The sequence below is a fragment of the Bicyclus anynana genome, chromosome 22 (genome assembly GCF_947172395.1).
Source record: "Bicyclus anynana chromosome 22, ilBicAnyn1.1, whole genome shotgun sequence".
In the NCBI taxonomy this organism is placed as follows: Eukaryota; Metazoa; Arthropoda; class Insecta; order Lepidoptera; family Nymphalidae; genus Bicyclus; species Bicyclus anynana.
The window spans coordinates 3699404-3715968 of record NC_069104.1 but is presented as its reverse complement, the minus strand read 5'-3'; the positions used below and the strand labels follow the sequence as shown (position 1 = coordinate 3715968).

Here is a 16565-nt window from a genome sequence, read left to right as displayed (position 1 = left end):
ACAAAACAGCATAATAAATCTAGCGATTAGAAATTCTAAAGTTAAGCCCATAATTCGTATTTATCTCCATCTAAATTGCTCATACAATTAGCAAATATCGACAGAGCAATTAGAGAAAATCGTTCCTAACCCTCTATATGGCTTTTGTGCCACAGGCGAGGCGTTTATTGCGAAAATTTCAAATTAGTTCATCCTTCTTGATTTTGGAAAGTTACCTGGGAATTTGTATACGTGACTTTATCCGTTACGGCTAGATTCTGAATCTTCTTTGGAAGTTTGTCGCTCTTGTGATTCAAGTCTCGTAGGAGCTCAAGACAAAGTTTTAACAACGCTACGGTGCCTATTAACTTGTTTTATGTCAAAGACGAGACTGTTTGGGGCTAAATTAATGTTATTTAAATAGTTAGGATAACTTTATTTAAATATTTATTGGTTTCTAGGTTTGCAAACCTTTTGCAATACTTTAATTAAGGATTCTGTTTTAACGTCAGTGGAATTTCAATTTATCATTTAATAAAAAGTTCAGATTATGAAATTAGCAACCTGAATGTCGGTCATAGCATTTAGATTAAGGAAAAAAAATATATTGTAATGCTCTACAATATATTTTCCTAGGTCACTTTACTATATAGATTACCTAATAATAAAATATATCTATAATAAGATATATAAGCTGGTTAGTAACGAATTTTAATAACCTCGTTATTGATACAAGTTGGGAGGAGGGGAGTTTACCAAAAGATGATACTAACCAGTTAGCTAAACACATTAACAGCCACAATGTCCTACAAATTACGTAGTACATTATCTCGTTCCGTTCAGAAATTTTCATTACCTGGTAACCCAGTTACAGCTACCAGAATCAAGAATTTTCGTAAATAAAAAAGTTGAGCATCTCATTAAGATGAATCTGCTCAAGGAAAATTAACTTGATAGGAATCGATTGTAATCATCTATAGAGATTTTTGTTTCAGGATCACCGTTCTAAACATTAAGTACCTACCTACCTACATTCAGTCGAAAGGTTGAACCGATTGTAGTTACTTACAAACTAGGCGACACAAATCTTTTGCGTGTAACGACAATTAGGGATTTGGGAACGACTATGTCAGAAAATTTGACATTTCGTAGCCATATACAAGAAATAAGTACCAAAGCCTATAGGACTCTAGGGTTTGTGCTCCGCCAGTCACAACATTTCAAATCTAATGAGGTTATAAAGCTTTTGTATAACGCATATGTGAGGAGTAAACTGGAGTGTAATTCCATCATATGGAATCCATTTGAGCATAAGTACGTAGATATGGTGGAAAAGATCCAGAAAAAATTTATTAGATGGCTCTACAGGAAGCAATATGGCTATTCAGTTGGGTACCCCACCATATATCCAAGTCTGTTTCTCCTTGGTATGACCGGGTATGACAAATTGGAGTTAAGGCGTAAGGTAGCTTTGTTAAAATATGTAATAATTTTAGTTCAGGGCAAAGTGAGTAATTCTGCCATACTAGAAACAGTAGGTTTGCATGTCCCGGACAAATACGCTAGTGCGCGACGTCGCCATTTATTTGTTATATCGCATGGCAGGACAAAAGTGACTCAGCACGCACCGTTAGCGCTTGCGCTGCGCCTGCTCAATGATCTAACTGGTAACAATTTAGAATTGGACGTTTTTCACTCTCCACCGCACATGCTTGTAAAAACCATTAAATTATTATTAATGGAGTAAGTTGATGTTTTTTCGGGCATTTAATTTTTCATGTTTTGTTAAATTGTTAAGTATATTATTGTTATTGATTAATGTTTTTTGTATTTAAATTATTAATGTTTTCTTTCTTTTTTTTTTCTCTATTATGTTATTTTTGTTATAGTTTGTAATTTTGTTTGTATTATTCTAATGTATGTATAGCCTGGGAAGACGAATTGGGCAACTGTAATGTCTTCCCGGGTATTGATTAGGTAAATAAATAAATAAATAAATAAATAAAATAAATACATCTTCTGTCTCTATAATTGTATTATCTTTATTTTCAATGTCTTTTCTATTGTTTCCAGGTGGTGCTAATGTTATGCCGTCTACGGCCGCAGTATTCCTTCTCACACAGTCGCAAGACACCGCCCGCTCTGCTGGGGATGGTGGCACTGGCGATAGCTCTACCACCGCCATCAGTGCACGAGATCAGGCTAGAGTCGGACATGTTCGTCACCAGGATCAACTTCGACTTCCGAATAGCGCATTGCGAGCCCAGGTATTACAATTACATGATATCTATACTTATTTTTTAAAGCCGAAGTGTTTGTTTAAACACGCTAATCTCTGGAACTACCAGAGTGTATCTGATAGCCAAACTCTTGAGGAGTGACATAGGCTTACCCACTTTAAGTGCCCAGCATCCGTCAATCATAGGTGTTAAGTCTCATATGCACGTAGTTATATCCACAACTTTCTTTAGATTTGACACAGCAATGCTATTTGGCAGCAATACTTCATCGGACAAACTCTGTTAAAAGAGCTTTACCACTTCTAATGTGGTACCTGTTAATTCTGTAGCTTAAACATAATATTTTTCAATACCTGCTATTAAATAAAAATAGAAATACTAAATTCTTCGGTTCCGACTCTACCTTCTGACCTGTTCAGTCTTATTCCTCTGTATTATTTCGTAGTAGGGAATGACCAACTGGTTGCTAACATTCAAACAATTTGTTTATTTATAGCCACCCTCTTTGCATGCTTCCACTAAATAAACAGAATTTAACATTTATTATTTGGTATATTATATCTCAGTAAAATAACCTATGATAATAACTTAAATTATAGATTTATTAAGGATTTTTGCATATTTCCCAGCAGGGTATCAGAGCTACTGGGATACACCGCCGAGGAGCTTACAGGGAAAAATATTTACGCTCTTTGCCATGGAGAAGACGCGAACAAGCTTAGAAAATGTCACGTAGATCGTAAGTACCTGAATACGTGCTTATTAATCCTCAAGTAACAAATTTTTGGAAATGTAAAGCTATAACATGAATCAGCCAGCATCTTGTCATGAATATATTGTAGAGGAAAATATCAATCGTCTCATAGTGAATTATTAGAGCACCATACATTCTTCGCACCACAAAGCGCAGTGTTGGTCGACCCCCACTACGTGGACTGACGACATCAAGCGAGTCGCTGGAAGCAGGCGGCTCAGTATTGTGATGTTTGGAAGTTCCTACAAAAGGAATATGTCGTGCAGTGGGCGTCCATCGGCTGACATGATGATGATGATTGATCTTCATACAGTAGACGTAGGTGTCATTGTTTTCCAAAAGACGTCGATTTTCCTCAATTTCGGCTATACTCTAATTTGTTTTTTTATACAGGATTGTCGTTATTAGGTACGTTTTTGTTTCTATCCTGCTATTTTCACTATTATCGAACTGTACACATGGATCCATTGACCATAATACTTTGTTATTTCTCTCGACAATATTTACCATATTTAAACTTGTCTGAGTAGAAAACGAAGGCTATTCCATAACATAGCAACTTAAAAAATATCTGGAAAACCCTTTTTCCGCTTGTCCAATACGTTCTTATTAGAAAAGCCTGTATAATTCTCCTCTCTCCTACATTTAGTTCAGACTTTGATTTACTCAAATACTTATTTACTCCTATATTGTATCGAACTACAATGAAGGACATTTTACACATTCTGCTCATCAAAATATTACCTACGTATTTACCCACATCGAATTACAATTCAAACACCGTCCATTGGCGGAAATTCTAGCCGTATAATAACCCTAATTTTATTACCTAATATAAGTCATTTAACATACACTGTGATATCACAATCGGGTATATATACATTTGTGCGTACAGTTGTAACCAAATCACCCGCTTTCTACCCAACACCCGGTGTTTTATGGTAATTCCAGCAATTGTTATTCTACAGCAGAATTGTCCACATTTGACCGGCATCTGTATATTATGCATTTTAAATTCAAATTAACAGTCTCGTAAACCTATCAACGGTTGTAGTGAAAAAGTCACTAAATGACGTCGATGGGGCGTGATTCGCCTTAATCGTCGGCCATCTTGGTTTTGTCAGTTACGCAAGCCTTCGTTTTATATGTTAACGCAGCGTGTATAGGAAACTCAACTGTCTTCTGAATATTGTTCTCAAGTTTTTGAACTTAAGAATTCCCTGTTTCTGAATTTCATTAGGTATTTACCGCTTTGCCTTCATAGAGAGAAATATCTTTTCGTGTAGGTGTACTCGTAACTATGAACATTTTCGTTGAAATTCTGCCATTTTTCGTTTGATTTTTGTACTTGGAGTTTCCAAAGTTGCTCATCGATTTCTTAGTTGGAACTAATTAAGAATTTGGAAAGCGAATATTAATGCAATTCCTTAAATGCAATAAATGAGACAAACAATCATTTACATAAAAACAACAATGGATTTTAATTGCGCAATACAAAAACATTATTGTTTGAAGAAAATGTATTTAATAATAAGCAATTTATTAGGAGCAATGACGATATTTTAGTAAATATTGGTGTCTAAATGGCTACAGTTAAATTGTGATGATGTTTAGATGATAATGTAGGTATGTGAAAATTATAAATTTATTATCACATACCTACATTATCATCTAAACATCATCACACATTTAACATTTTTTTGCAAAGATTTTCCAATAATTAGGATTTAATTATATTCCAGTTTACTTAAGTAGTCAGGTAGCTACTAACGTCTAATCTCTAGATTACTTGGTACGATAGCATGAACGATTTGTTTTGGCAAGGCAAAACTATAAATTCAAGTGCTTAAATGGAATACGCATCTTGAATTGGGGAATTTTTCGAATCATAAAACTAACGTGGATGACTAAGTGTCCTCAGAATCGAATAAAAGACAATGTCTATTTTATTTTATGTCTCTACGAAGAAGGATGGCTTCAAAGGCATTACGGGCCGACATTTCCCACGTCTAAGCAAGGGAAAAAGGAAACGAAATGATGCTACAAAATTATTATTCAAATCACAAACAGTATGGCGCTAGGCCTAAATTGTATTCAGACGGATGCGTGGAAAAATAATGATATCACGCACACGGAGTGACTGAGATGGCTTTATTTGGTTCTATCTTTTCCGCTGCTATGTCGGCACAAGGCAGATGCTAAATTTAGAGAAAAAAGTTTCCATACACACTAATAGAATAAAACAGTACCTAATCATAATTCGCTATAGCTTTATATGTAAAGAGACTATAATAATTTGCTATATTAAATTATATTGATTGCATATTTGAGGTTATGCCTTTTTACATCTTTACTTAGGTAGCTATTGCTAATGACTACATTGAAAGTATTTAGTTACTTACTTAATGTACTTTTTAAAAATTACCTTCAAAATGTACAAGAGGTTATCGTTATTATTACTTTACTAACTGTAATAGTTCTAGTTGAAGTACCAATATTTGAGGGTATACCTACTTTTAGAGAGTAGAGTATTTTTAATGAGTAATAGTATTCTTCTTTTTAAACCTGATATTCCTTTTTCCCTCCAAGTAAGCGGATTTTAAAAGTATTTATGACAATAGGAGTTAGAGAGGAGTGTCCAGTGAAAAACGTAAAGATACGGAGGAGGTATTGATTTGATATACCTACAAATAACCTAAAAATTGCACAAGTTTAGGATCTCTACAACTCATAAGCTTTATTTACGCAATGATTTCCTATTGCACATGACTGTTTGCTTTCCACATTAGTCATATGAGTTAAATCGATTATCCTTATCGATTGACATAAACGATTGTTTTCGTCGTTTCCATCCATGACCCAATAAGAGTGAAATCCATCGGATGGCGTAACCACACTTTGTATTCAATGTGTGCGAATAGAAATTCATGTCAAGACAACTTCAAGGTGGAAGGAAAATTTACGGCTAACTTCTTTGACTGGACTAGACAGTCTAGTAGATCTTCTTGTATTCTAACATAGATTTACCGGTTAGTCGAAATATTTTAAAACTATTTTTTTATCTTTCCGCATTCTAGAGTTTATTCATAGTTTCCTAATAAGTACCTAGTCTTGATTCGTCGTCATCAACCCATGTTCGGCTCACTGCTGAGCTCGAGTCTCCTCTCAGAATGAGAGGGGTTAGGCCAATAGTCCCCCACGCTGGCCCAATGCGGATTGGCAGACTTCACACTCGCAGAGAATTAAGATAAATTCTCTGGTATGTTTTCCTTCACCGATTGAGACTCGTGATATTTAATTTCTTAAAATGCACACAACTGAAAAGTTGGAGGTGCATGCCCCGGACCGGATTCGAACCCACACCCTCCGGAATCGGAGGCAGAGGTCATATCCACTGGGCTATCACGCATAATGTCTTGATTATAACATTCGAATCAAAAGAACATATGCCGTCCAGAAGGTACACTTCTTTTAAGAAATTCTTTCCACATTTCAGTTACATTTTGCTAGAAAGCCTATAGTTGATTTTCTGATTGATTGCCATCTATTTCGCATATATTTAATCCTTTAAAGAGTGATCTTGCTAGATTGTGAAATTGTATGAAAGTAGGAGTTAAATATTTTACACGGCGCGGCGTTACACCTAATATAACCTTTAATCATGGTACCTAACTGTTAAGGAACAGCTTTTTGAGTTTCTTTACCTAGTGTAGGCATAAGTTTCCCCAAAAAGAACATTTGTCGTAAGTAACTTAAGTACTTTCAATGTACGTCATTAGCTACCTGAGTGAAGTTGTAAAAAGGCATAACCTCAAATACTTATGCAATCAATACAATTTACCACAACAATGAGATACTACGAACAAATGACGCCTAACTTTTGGCCCGATGCCATACGCATTGTAAATTAATAATGACAACAATAAACAATAAAATAACAAAACCAAAAAGCGGGATTGTCTTAATGATTCACGTACTCAATACACATGTCGAACACTTTGTGTTTTGTATGTATGGAATATGGAATATGACGCGAAGGCACCTACTATAGAATGCCTACTATATGAATAGCCACATGCAATATAAAGACTCTGGCATGGGAAAATTCAAGTAAATAAAAGAATATTTATAATAACATTACACATTCTTAAAACTTGATCCTTGGCTCTCTCAAGAAATGTCGATAAAGAAACTGCACAGTCAACAACTTCTTAAGGTTAAGCGAAAGAAACAGTGATGCAAAAAAATGGCAAAGAAATTAATAAAAGGACAATGCCAGACAATATATAAGAGGTTAACCCAATAAAAAAAATATTTGCAACAATTTATCATATATCATGTTATTGGATTTTGTGTAATAATAAACAAATATTACCTTTTAACACTTTATAACTAGGGATATAAAAATAAATCTAAGTTGAAGTTTGATTTTAAGGTTAAGTAAGTATGTGCAGTTTAATATGAAATAGATAGATATAACTTTTCACATTAACTCTTCAATTCCCATGTCAAGGCTAATATAGATTTTTCGTTTTTCTTTGGATAACATAGCTTACAAACACTTAGTTATTAAAAAAAAATTAATAAAATGTAAATGAACCACCCCCATTTTTTTTTATGGGCGTGTCACCCACAGGTGACACTGGGCATTGAGGCATTGTTTTTTCCTATAAGTATACTTGAGACTATACTTATAGGAAACAGCATTTTTCTTATTCTTAGGAATGAAACGACAGATTCTATAATAATGTGTATTTATGTAAACAAATAGGACACTCAATTACTGTGAAAGCTGTACCAACACTATATGAAAACCGATATTGCATTGGGATACATTTTATAGTGTGGTGGTTTGTACATACGCATCTTTGTTGAGTGTCGATTTGCGAGTGATCGTCAGCTCTTCCAGCGCTCCTAACCTCAGTAGGGACTTTCAGCATCATCTGCAGAGATAGATTCACAAATTGCCGATCGAAGGCTTGTCACATTTTTGCAAGTAGCAACATTTCACCGAAAAACGCAGTAAGGCTAGTTGTTTTTTGACCATCTCTTGTCTCAGTTCAGACATTATTTTGACAAGCTGCATCTAAGCTAAAAGCAAACTAAGTCATGCTGTTGTCATGCTACTTGGCTACAATATGTTCTTTAGAAGCTTGACGTAAGGAAGAGCCTAGCTCTTTCTCTCGTTCTCAAGTTTTATGAATTGCAGAAGTCCAAACAATTTTCGTGACCAGTACCCGTACCCCAACATTCTGCTCTCGTAACTACTCGGAATAATAGTAAAGTATATTTTGTATTACAACATGAGAGCGAAGCGATGTGACTGGGGAGATGTATAATATTAGCTACGTTTCTTCCCTCTATCTTCACTTGTAACAACACCATCATAAGGAGAAAATAAAATAATATCGCCTGAGTTCTCCTCTGTCTGCAACTCTAATCCTAGGTCAACCTGTAATACGTAATAAAGTTATAAAAAAAACATCACCACATAGCGATAAGGCCAAAATGTAACAAGTTTTTTCTTAGAATAAAGTCAGGACAATTTGTTATTGCAATGCCCAGTGTCACCTACAGGTGACACTGCATACTTCCGACGTTGTAACAATAACGTTATAAGTTATTTTTAGAATAAGAAACATTTGTACTACAGCTTATTTATTCCTTTATTACATGTAATAAGTAAAAAAACAATACTTACGGTCTAGGCATTTATATTTCACTATATATCGCAAGAGATCACACAAACTCAGACTCTTTCAATTTCGCGCTAAACAACTGAATGAATTTGACACATGACATATTACTAGTGTTATCAAAAAAAAATAATTGATAATGTTACATATTGGCTTCGAAACAATAATAGTAAATTTGAAAAATAATATCTCCTTCTGGTAGAAAAAAAATATTAAACGTCTGTCACCTCCAGGTGACACTGGGAATTGAAGAGTTAAAACAAGCTTGATTTTATTATTTTCAAATTATTCCGAGGTGTATTCTATATTATTATTACGTGTTTTGACAGTTTGACAGTGATATGACAGTTTATTTTTACATTTCGATCAGACTTCGCAGCTCTGGACTCTTGCCATTTACATTTTCCGCAAAATTCTGAGTTAGGACTGGGTCAGGATCTGGCACTCACCTTTGGGTGCAAGTTTAGTTCTAATTGTTACTAAAATAAACAAGTAATTAAGTATGCTTTTATTCGAAGTGGTCTTACATGTGGACAATGTCTGATCGCTTACGCGATGTAGTCATTGTTTTGCACAATTTGAATATTATATCGTCATCGATGCGATTTAAGTCACTAATTCAAGGTCGTGATTATGAATATCCATGTCCTGATTCAGTTATAATAAATATGATTATGGCGGTTGAATTACACGATTGATCGCTATTATTTCTTTGAATTGTTTATTATGGTCAGAACCTTTAAGTTTGTGCCTTTGTTGTTCTTTTGTTTTGCTTATGTTACTACTATTTATATCATATACATACATAAAACAAGTCTAATAATACTATATCTATATCATCAAAATAATCTTCAATTTTGGTGATCTCCTGATTTGTGGTTTTTTGTATTTTATAATCTCTTGCTGGAACTGAAATTTGAATTACTTGAATCGAAAAAAGAGGTTCTGGATTCGACATTTATTCTTTTTAATGGTATCATGTTGAACTATAAATGTTGGACATGAGATTCTTGTTAAATGAAGGTCTTGAGAGGTTAGGTACAACTTGATAATCTGAAAAGAGGTTTAAATTATCAACATCGTTTATCGTTATTACTTCTTTTAAATTACTTTCCGTTCGTGCCTTTAGTAGATAAGGTTTTTTGGTTACGTACTTATATGCATGAGCCATAAAGAATTTGATTTCTGGTTTTGATAATGCGATATCTTTAAGCCATTTATCAAGCTATTAATTATATTTTAACTCATTTTACAAAAACAAATTAAATTAAGTTGGTATTTCAATTTTTGAATTTCCTTAAACGTAAAACGATACGTGAGGTAGATTTAACTACATGTTTCTAAAGCAAATTTCGTGTCTCTTTGCAGTGATAAACAAGGGTCAAGTGCTGACACATTACTACAGGCTGATGAACAAACTTGGCGGCTATACCTGGATGCAGACTTGTGCAACCGTCATCTGTTCCACTAAGAATGCAGAGGAGCAAAACATTATTTGCGTCAATTATGTTATCAGGTAAAATTTGCTATAGCATACTTTGCTAAATTTTATAACAATTACCATTTACTTGCTTAAACAAAGCGAAAAAAATTCAAAACTAAAGTAAAATAGGTAATATGTTTGCGATCGCCGTCCACTGGACTTTTGTCGTATCCTCTTCTAAAACAGCAATTTCCGACTAGTTAAAGGGGAATGGGAATATTTAAAAGATACGGCATAAGATATTAAAAAACAAAACATTCGTGATGTCTTAATAATAAAATGAACATTCTTGTTTCAGTGGCCGAGAATACCCAAACACGGTGATGGACTGTTGCCAATTAGAAGAAAGTTTACAGGGAGTGAAGAGAGAGGAAACCACAGGGGATCCAGAAAATGGCCCACCGGACGCCGATACGCCTGGAGCACCTCCACCTCCTGCAAGACACACTGCTGAAAGAACTGAGGCACCTGCAAATACAGACTCAGCCTCTACCGCACCTCCTACCTCCGAAGTGCCTCATTTAACAAGACTAAGTGACTCGCAGCCTATATCACTAAATGCAACCCAAGAAAAAACCTCCCCTATGCCAGCCAGAAGGATGAAGAAACGGAAACATACCACAGACTGCGAGGAAGATCCAGAAAGAGAGGAAGAGAGACGAAAGAGTTCCTCAAATCCCGCTGCCACTATATCCACAGAACGGGACATGACTAAAACTAATCTAGCAATTCCAGAAACATCTGATGCGACATCAGTTAGGGATTTAGAAAACGCTATGTCCAAACATTTGCCATCGTTAGACGGGAAGGAGATATCTCATCGGCCTACAGATTTTTCTACGGATGCGTTATTAAAACAACAACAACAGAAATCTACTATTCAATGGATCGGCACGCAAAACCATCACTTGAATCATTTGAATCGCCAAATCCCTGTGAGTCATTCTTCCACGCCCGCTTCAGCATTGTTAAGGCAACTGTACGCGAGTCGAGAAAGCGTTATTAGATTAGGGGATGGGAGAACAGGAGGCTATTACTCAAGTGATGGTCAATCTGGACCTCTACCCACGCCTCCCGGCAGCGAAGGGTCTGGTTACGGGGAACAATTAGGCCACAAAGGCACAGATATTAGTTCCTTACCCTACGGACCGTATGCAGACTATCATCCTGCAATGACCCCTCCTGGATCAGTATCGCCCAGGGATAAACAGCAATACCCTTTGCCATACGATAACAGTCATTATTCAGAAGCAATAAGGCACTCCTATTTAGAATCTTCGTTCCCATTGAAACCTCAAGCGTACTCAGCGGTGCCTGGTGCTCTTGACTACGCGTCATCTATAGATCAGTCACAGTTCTTCCATCCGCCTGCATCTTTTCATCTCTATCACCCACAAGCGCATTCCGCTCATGCGTCTCACTCGCACCAACCGACAGACAAGTCAGCGCCGCCGAATACAAATTGGTATTCGGCCAGCTCATAGCCATATTTGCGGTAGTGATGAAATGGTTTGGAAATCTCTAAAGGAATTTTCCTTGTAGGACTTCAATTGTTTTATTTGAACGTTAGTTTTTCATTTGTTGATAATGATTTTTTCAAGTTTTGTTATCATTGAAATATATTCTTAAAAAATCTTTATGTTTGGGTAGATTTTGTGTTGATTATTATGGAGAATAGAGTAAGACAAGACAAGCCTGAAACTTTTAAATCGAATACTCAAGATGGGCCAACAAGATAGTCATACTCGTATTTCATTTAATTTTTGGTATGGGTTTTACTGTGCCAAATAATAAACAGAATATGGCGTACAAAAATGACTTAGAAATCAAATGTTGTAACAAACTTATCTAATGATATATTGAAAACGCAACATTTCCTAACCCAAAGCTAGGATGTACCTACTTAAATAATTCAAAATGGCGGTACTTAGGCAAAAAACACAAGCCATAAAACAGTATTTGTATTTATAGCGGTACGTTGCAGAAATCACAAAGCTCTACTGATATTTATAATCAATACATCGTTCTTTTTTACAAAATGATGTTATATACAGGGTGATTCGGTCTTTAGTGCGGATATTTTTTTTCGTGGTTCTGTATCATTAATAGAATATAAATCTACAAACAGTTCGATACATTTAATGTAATTTTTTTTTAATTTATGTCTCTAAAATAACAAAATAATGTACATATTATTACTAAACAAGATATATTCAGCTTAAAAGTGATCTGGTGACGTCCTCTAGGTATCAAACGAAAATAAAATAAACGCACAATAGGGTGACCCTAAAATTCTGTTCAAAAGTAAATAACTTTAGCTAACGATAATTTTGTTATTTTTGAGTTAAAAAAAAAAAGAAAAAATACGTGATCATTAAATTTTGTTTATGTACAAAATATAAAAATATCCGCACTAAAAAAATTTTCTTCCTGTATATATTCAAAATGGCGGCACTTGAGCCAAAACAGTAGGTATTTTGTTCACGGAACAGGATTTTAATCGTCAAACGCTCTCTAACCGAGAAGTTTATATATTTTGACAGGTTTTGTGAGCGAAATCTGTCAAAATTATTCGTCGCGTTGAGTGATGACTGAAAAATCAGCTCTTGAAGCCCTTTACGATAACGTAGTCGTGTATGAATGTGATGGAAGTATACGCAGATCAAATTCGCTAAATTGCAGTGCTAAACACTGCGTTTGCAGAAGCTGACAGCGGTCAATAAACGTTTTTGTAGCGTCTTCTGCGGATACTTTCACAAACCTTCATCGAAAAAACACCAGTGCGAAAGGGATTCGTGTTATATATAGCGGATTATTTTACCCGCTAAGCTATAGGATGCACTTTTGACAGTTTGTCAGTGAGATGTAAACATAAATAATTATCTATAGAGAAGTCTATTTTATTGTGGAATTCATAGACGTTGTAAGGGCACCCTCAGGAGACCATTCACCCGCTAAGTGTTGAATTCTCAAACGCATAGAGTTTAAATTCGACACTCAGCGGGTGAACTATTCCCTGGGGGCGCCCCCACAACGTCTATGAATTCCACTGTTAGCTGTCAAGGTCTCAGTTCCACAGGAGACGTCATTAGAGAGACGTATTCATTCCCCCATGTTTCTTCTCTCCGTGGCTACCTGTATAGATATGTCACCATATTATCATGAACATTATTTGAACAAAAATCGGAACATCAACCTCTATAATTCAATGTAATATTTCTATATAATATGTAGCTTCTATTGTAGTGCTTTTAACAAGAAAATAAACTAACTGGACTGATAAGACATTAGGTGGTGAAATGCTTAACCGAGCAAGGACAACAAATCACCTCTATGTACCTACTCCTAACAACCACAGTTCTACATCACAATGGCAAAATAATATAAGAATAAGAACTATGTTGCCATACAAAACACTCTATATATATAGAATATTTGGAATTTAAATTATAAATCCTTTTCTTTTCTCACATTATAAGTCTCTTCTGACTTATCTTATAAAAAAAAGACCTGAAAGTTTTAACTTCTCTGACAACTGTCAAAATAACATCTCAAACAGCTTATTGCATATCATTTTAAACATTTTATAGTAAGCTTCAATGTAAATTATTGTACTATAGCTAGACAAGTATGATAATATTGTTTAGGTCTAAGATATTTGACTTCTGTAAATTTTTAGACGATAAGTATTGTATAATAGTATTTTATTAATCGAAATAAGATTTCATGTAAATACGTTTTTAGCTATGATAGGTACTCTTTTTTGGCAACGCTCAAAGACTTTTGTTAATGTATATGTTAATTTTTTAGAATGTAAGTAGTTTTTTTTTAATAATTGTGAGCAACCAAGAAAGCTTTTAGCATCGATACATTGAAATACAGGCGACTCTAAGAGGATTTTGTGACATACACCAAGATAAAATCCATAGACTATGGCATAGACAATCTTTACACATTTAACGTGACGTCATATTTTAAAAACGAAAAGCGTGCATTCCATTTCGAACCTTAAAGCAAAATACTAAGGTCTATCTCATTGGAGTAATCTGCTTCTCAACGTAACATGGCTTTAGCAACGGGCAGACAAAGATTCGTAAACTATTATATCATATATTTTTACGTGGAATCTCGACACCATTACACATTGTTTGTCTGTAAATGAACGCAAGATGACATTTTCTTTCCGTTACTTTTGTGACGTCATAACTTGCGCTAGATAGAAACTAGACATTGTGTAAAGTGCCACATACTTTTCTGATTAGCAGGCCTATTATCTTGGTTTACCATTCAATTAATCACTACATCATTTTTCATCGTATTTTCGTAATAGTAATCATCTTAAATAGTTATTTCAACGAAATAACCTTGTCTGCATCATTTTACATCAAATCGTAATAATTTTTAGTTTCTACGATCATCTAACATGATTATTTCAACGGAATTACGTAAATACTAGTTTTTCGTTAAAATAACGTTACTATCGCTTTTATCACGACTATACCAATTTTACATTAAGTAAAATAAATTATGTCATTTCGTTGAAAACACAATGTTAGATGATTGCAAAACCGAAAAACGATGTGGTGACGGATTGTTTGAATAGTACACGGATATACATAATATCCCTGTTGGTGGCCAAAACTGGAACTAACGTCGCGGCGGTCGCCATTTTGCAAAACATTTTACTTAATTCGCGACAACAGCGACACATTCATCATTGGGCCAGGGCCTGTAGCTATGTGGCACTTCGATACTCTTTCTACAAACGCTAACGCTTCGAAATTTAAAAAATGTATGGGAATGACATTTGCTATCCACGAGTCACGAGGTCAAGTTGTCGATCGTATCTGTCATTCCCATACATTTTGTTAGTTTTCGATGCGTTAGCGTTTGTAGGAAGAGAATCGGCGTGCCACGTGGCTACGGGCCCAGATTAGTTTGTGGCATGTATTTAGGTGCCATGCTAAAATAATTAAATATTTCACCTATGTAATTAAACAGCGCACCTAGCGGTCAATTGCGGAAACTTATATTCATATAGTTTCCAGTGGGTTTTCCCTTTTTGTTATAGCGAATACTTTATTTGTATTAGCTCACATGTTAAAATTAATTTATTAAAAGTTATATCGAAGCCTCCCTAAGGCCTGTATAGACGATGTTGTTGTATGTATTGTCGTCTGCAGAGGCCTTAACTGATCATTTTGGTAGTGTGACCTACTAAGTTCTATTAAATTTGCTATGCATTTAAATGGACCTACGTCATGAATTTTATGACGTCACACGACTCTATGAACAGTCAAGTTGAAGTCCCAATTTGAATGTCGTAGAGATACCTACTCATTCACTAACATTATTACAACAATAATTCCAAACAACAACAGAGGTAATTGCACAACGCAATTGCAATCAGCATTATATTTTGGCATAAATTATTTACAATACCATGCGAGATAAAATAAATATTAACTGTCACTAGACTATCAAGTTTTACAAAAACATTTTAATATGAAGTAACGTCGTAGGTCTTGACGTGGTAAAAAGATGTTTATTTCAAAATACCAATGAATTAACTATGTTCTTTTTTTTTCTACTTATTGTTGGTATCCAGACAAAACAGGTGCAAAATATCATTCTTTTAAATATATCATTTAATTTATGTTCATTAAATATATCAATTAACAATCAATTTAAAGAAGTACTAAGTTTAGTATAAACCGTACCTACATACATAATAATATTGTTGATTGCAATTACATTATGCAATAGGTACCTCCTGATTTTATGTATTCATCACTAAAAATTACGATTATTTCTACTTAGAAACAAAATTGGTCACAATTTAAAAGATTATACATTCCATAAAAACATTTAATGTTTTTTTTTTAATTAAATTAATTTAAAATTTAAGTCTGATGCATGACAATTTTATACCAATACTCATGTCTACTATACTACTATTTAATTCCAGTGGTTTTATGTATTTCTTAAACAAAAACGCCCTATTATTAAAAAAAATGTTATTTGGTATTAATAATAATAATAATTACAAAAGTAATAATATTTATGCTATTTTCATTGTGCAATATGTGAAGATATTTTGTTTTGGTTTAAATAGGCTTCGTTATTGTATCGTAATATTATTAAGATAAATAAAATAAATAAATCATTATCATTAAAATTGTAATAAAGTTGTAATTAAAAATAATAATTGGGTATAGGCTTTTATGTATGAAAAATTATTTGTTACGTTTAAATTCATATATTATTTTTCTTCGAACTGATTTTTTTATTTTTATTTTTAAAGATAACGTGAAAGAAATCTCTCCAATAAAATATTAAGAATTTTTAATGTGTTTGGTTTTATTTTTCCAACCAAAAAATTAAATTGAAATGGGTAAGTAAAACACATGAAA

At 34.2% G+C, this 16565-nt stretch overlaps 1 protein-coding gene across 3 annotated transcripts in view; it reads left to right on the top strand.

The window, feature by feature from the left end:
* The window catches only part of LOC112046576 (protein trachealess), a 262436-nt gene extending 249833 nt beyond the window's left edge, over positions 1–12603 (top strand). For 2 of the 3 annotated variants that reach the window (XM_052888411.1, XM_024083273.2), the window contains 4 exons: positions 2053–2246; positions 2849–2958; positions 10038–10185; positions 10451–12603. In XM_052888411.1, coding sequence (XP_052744371.1) covers positions 2053–2246; positions 2849–2958; positions 10038–10185; positions 10451–11636 — 1638 coding nt within the window. In that variant the 3' untranslated portion in view covers positions 11637–12603. The remainder of the gene's footprint in view (positions 1–2052; positions 2247–2848; positions 2959–10037; positions 10186–10450) is intronic. The other variant, XM_052888412.1, reaches the window with a different exon arrangement.
* The last annotated feature ends 3962 nt before the right edge of the window (positions 12604–16565 follow it).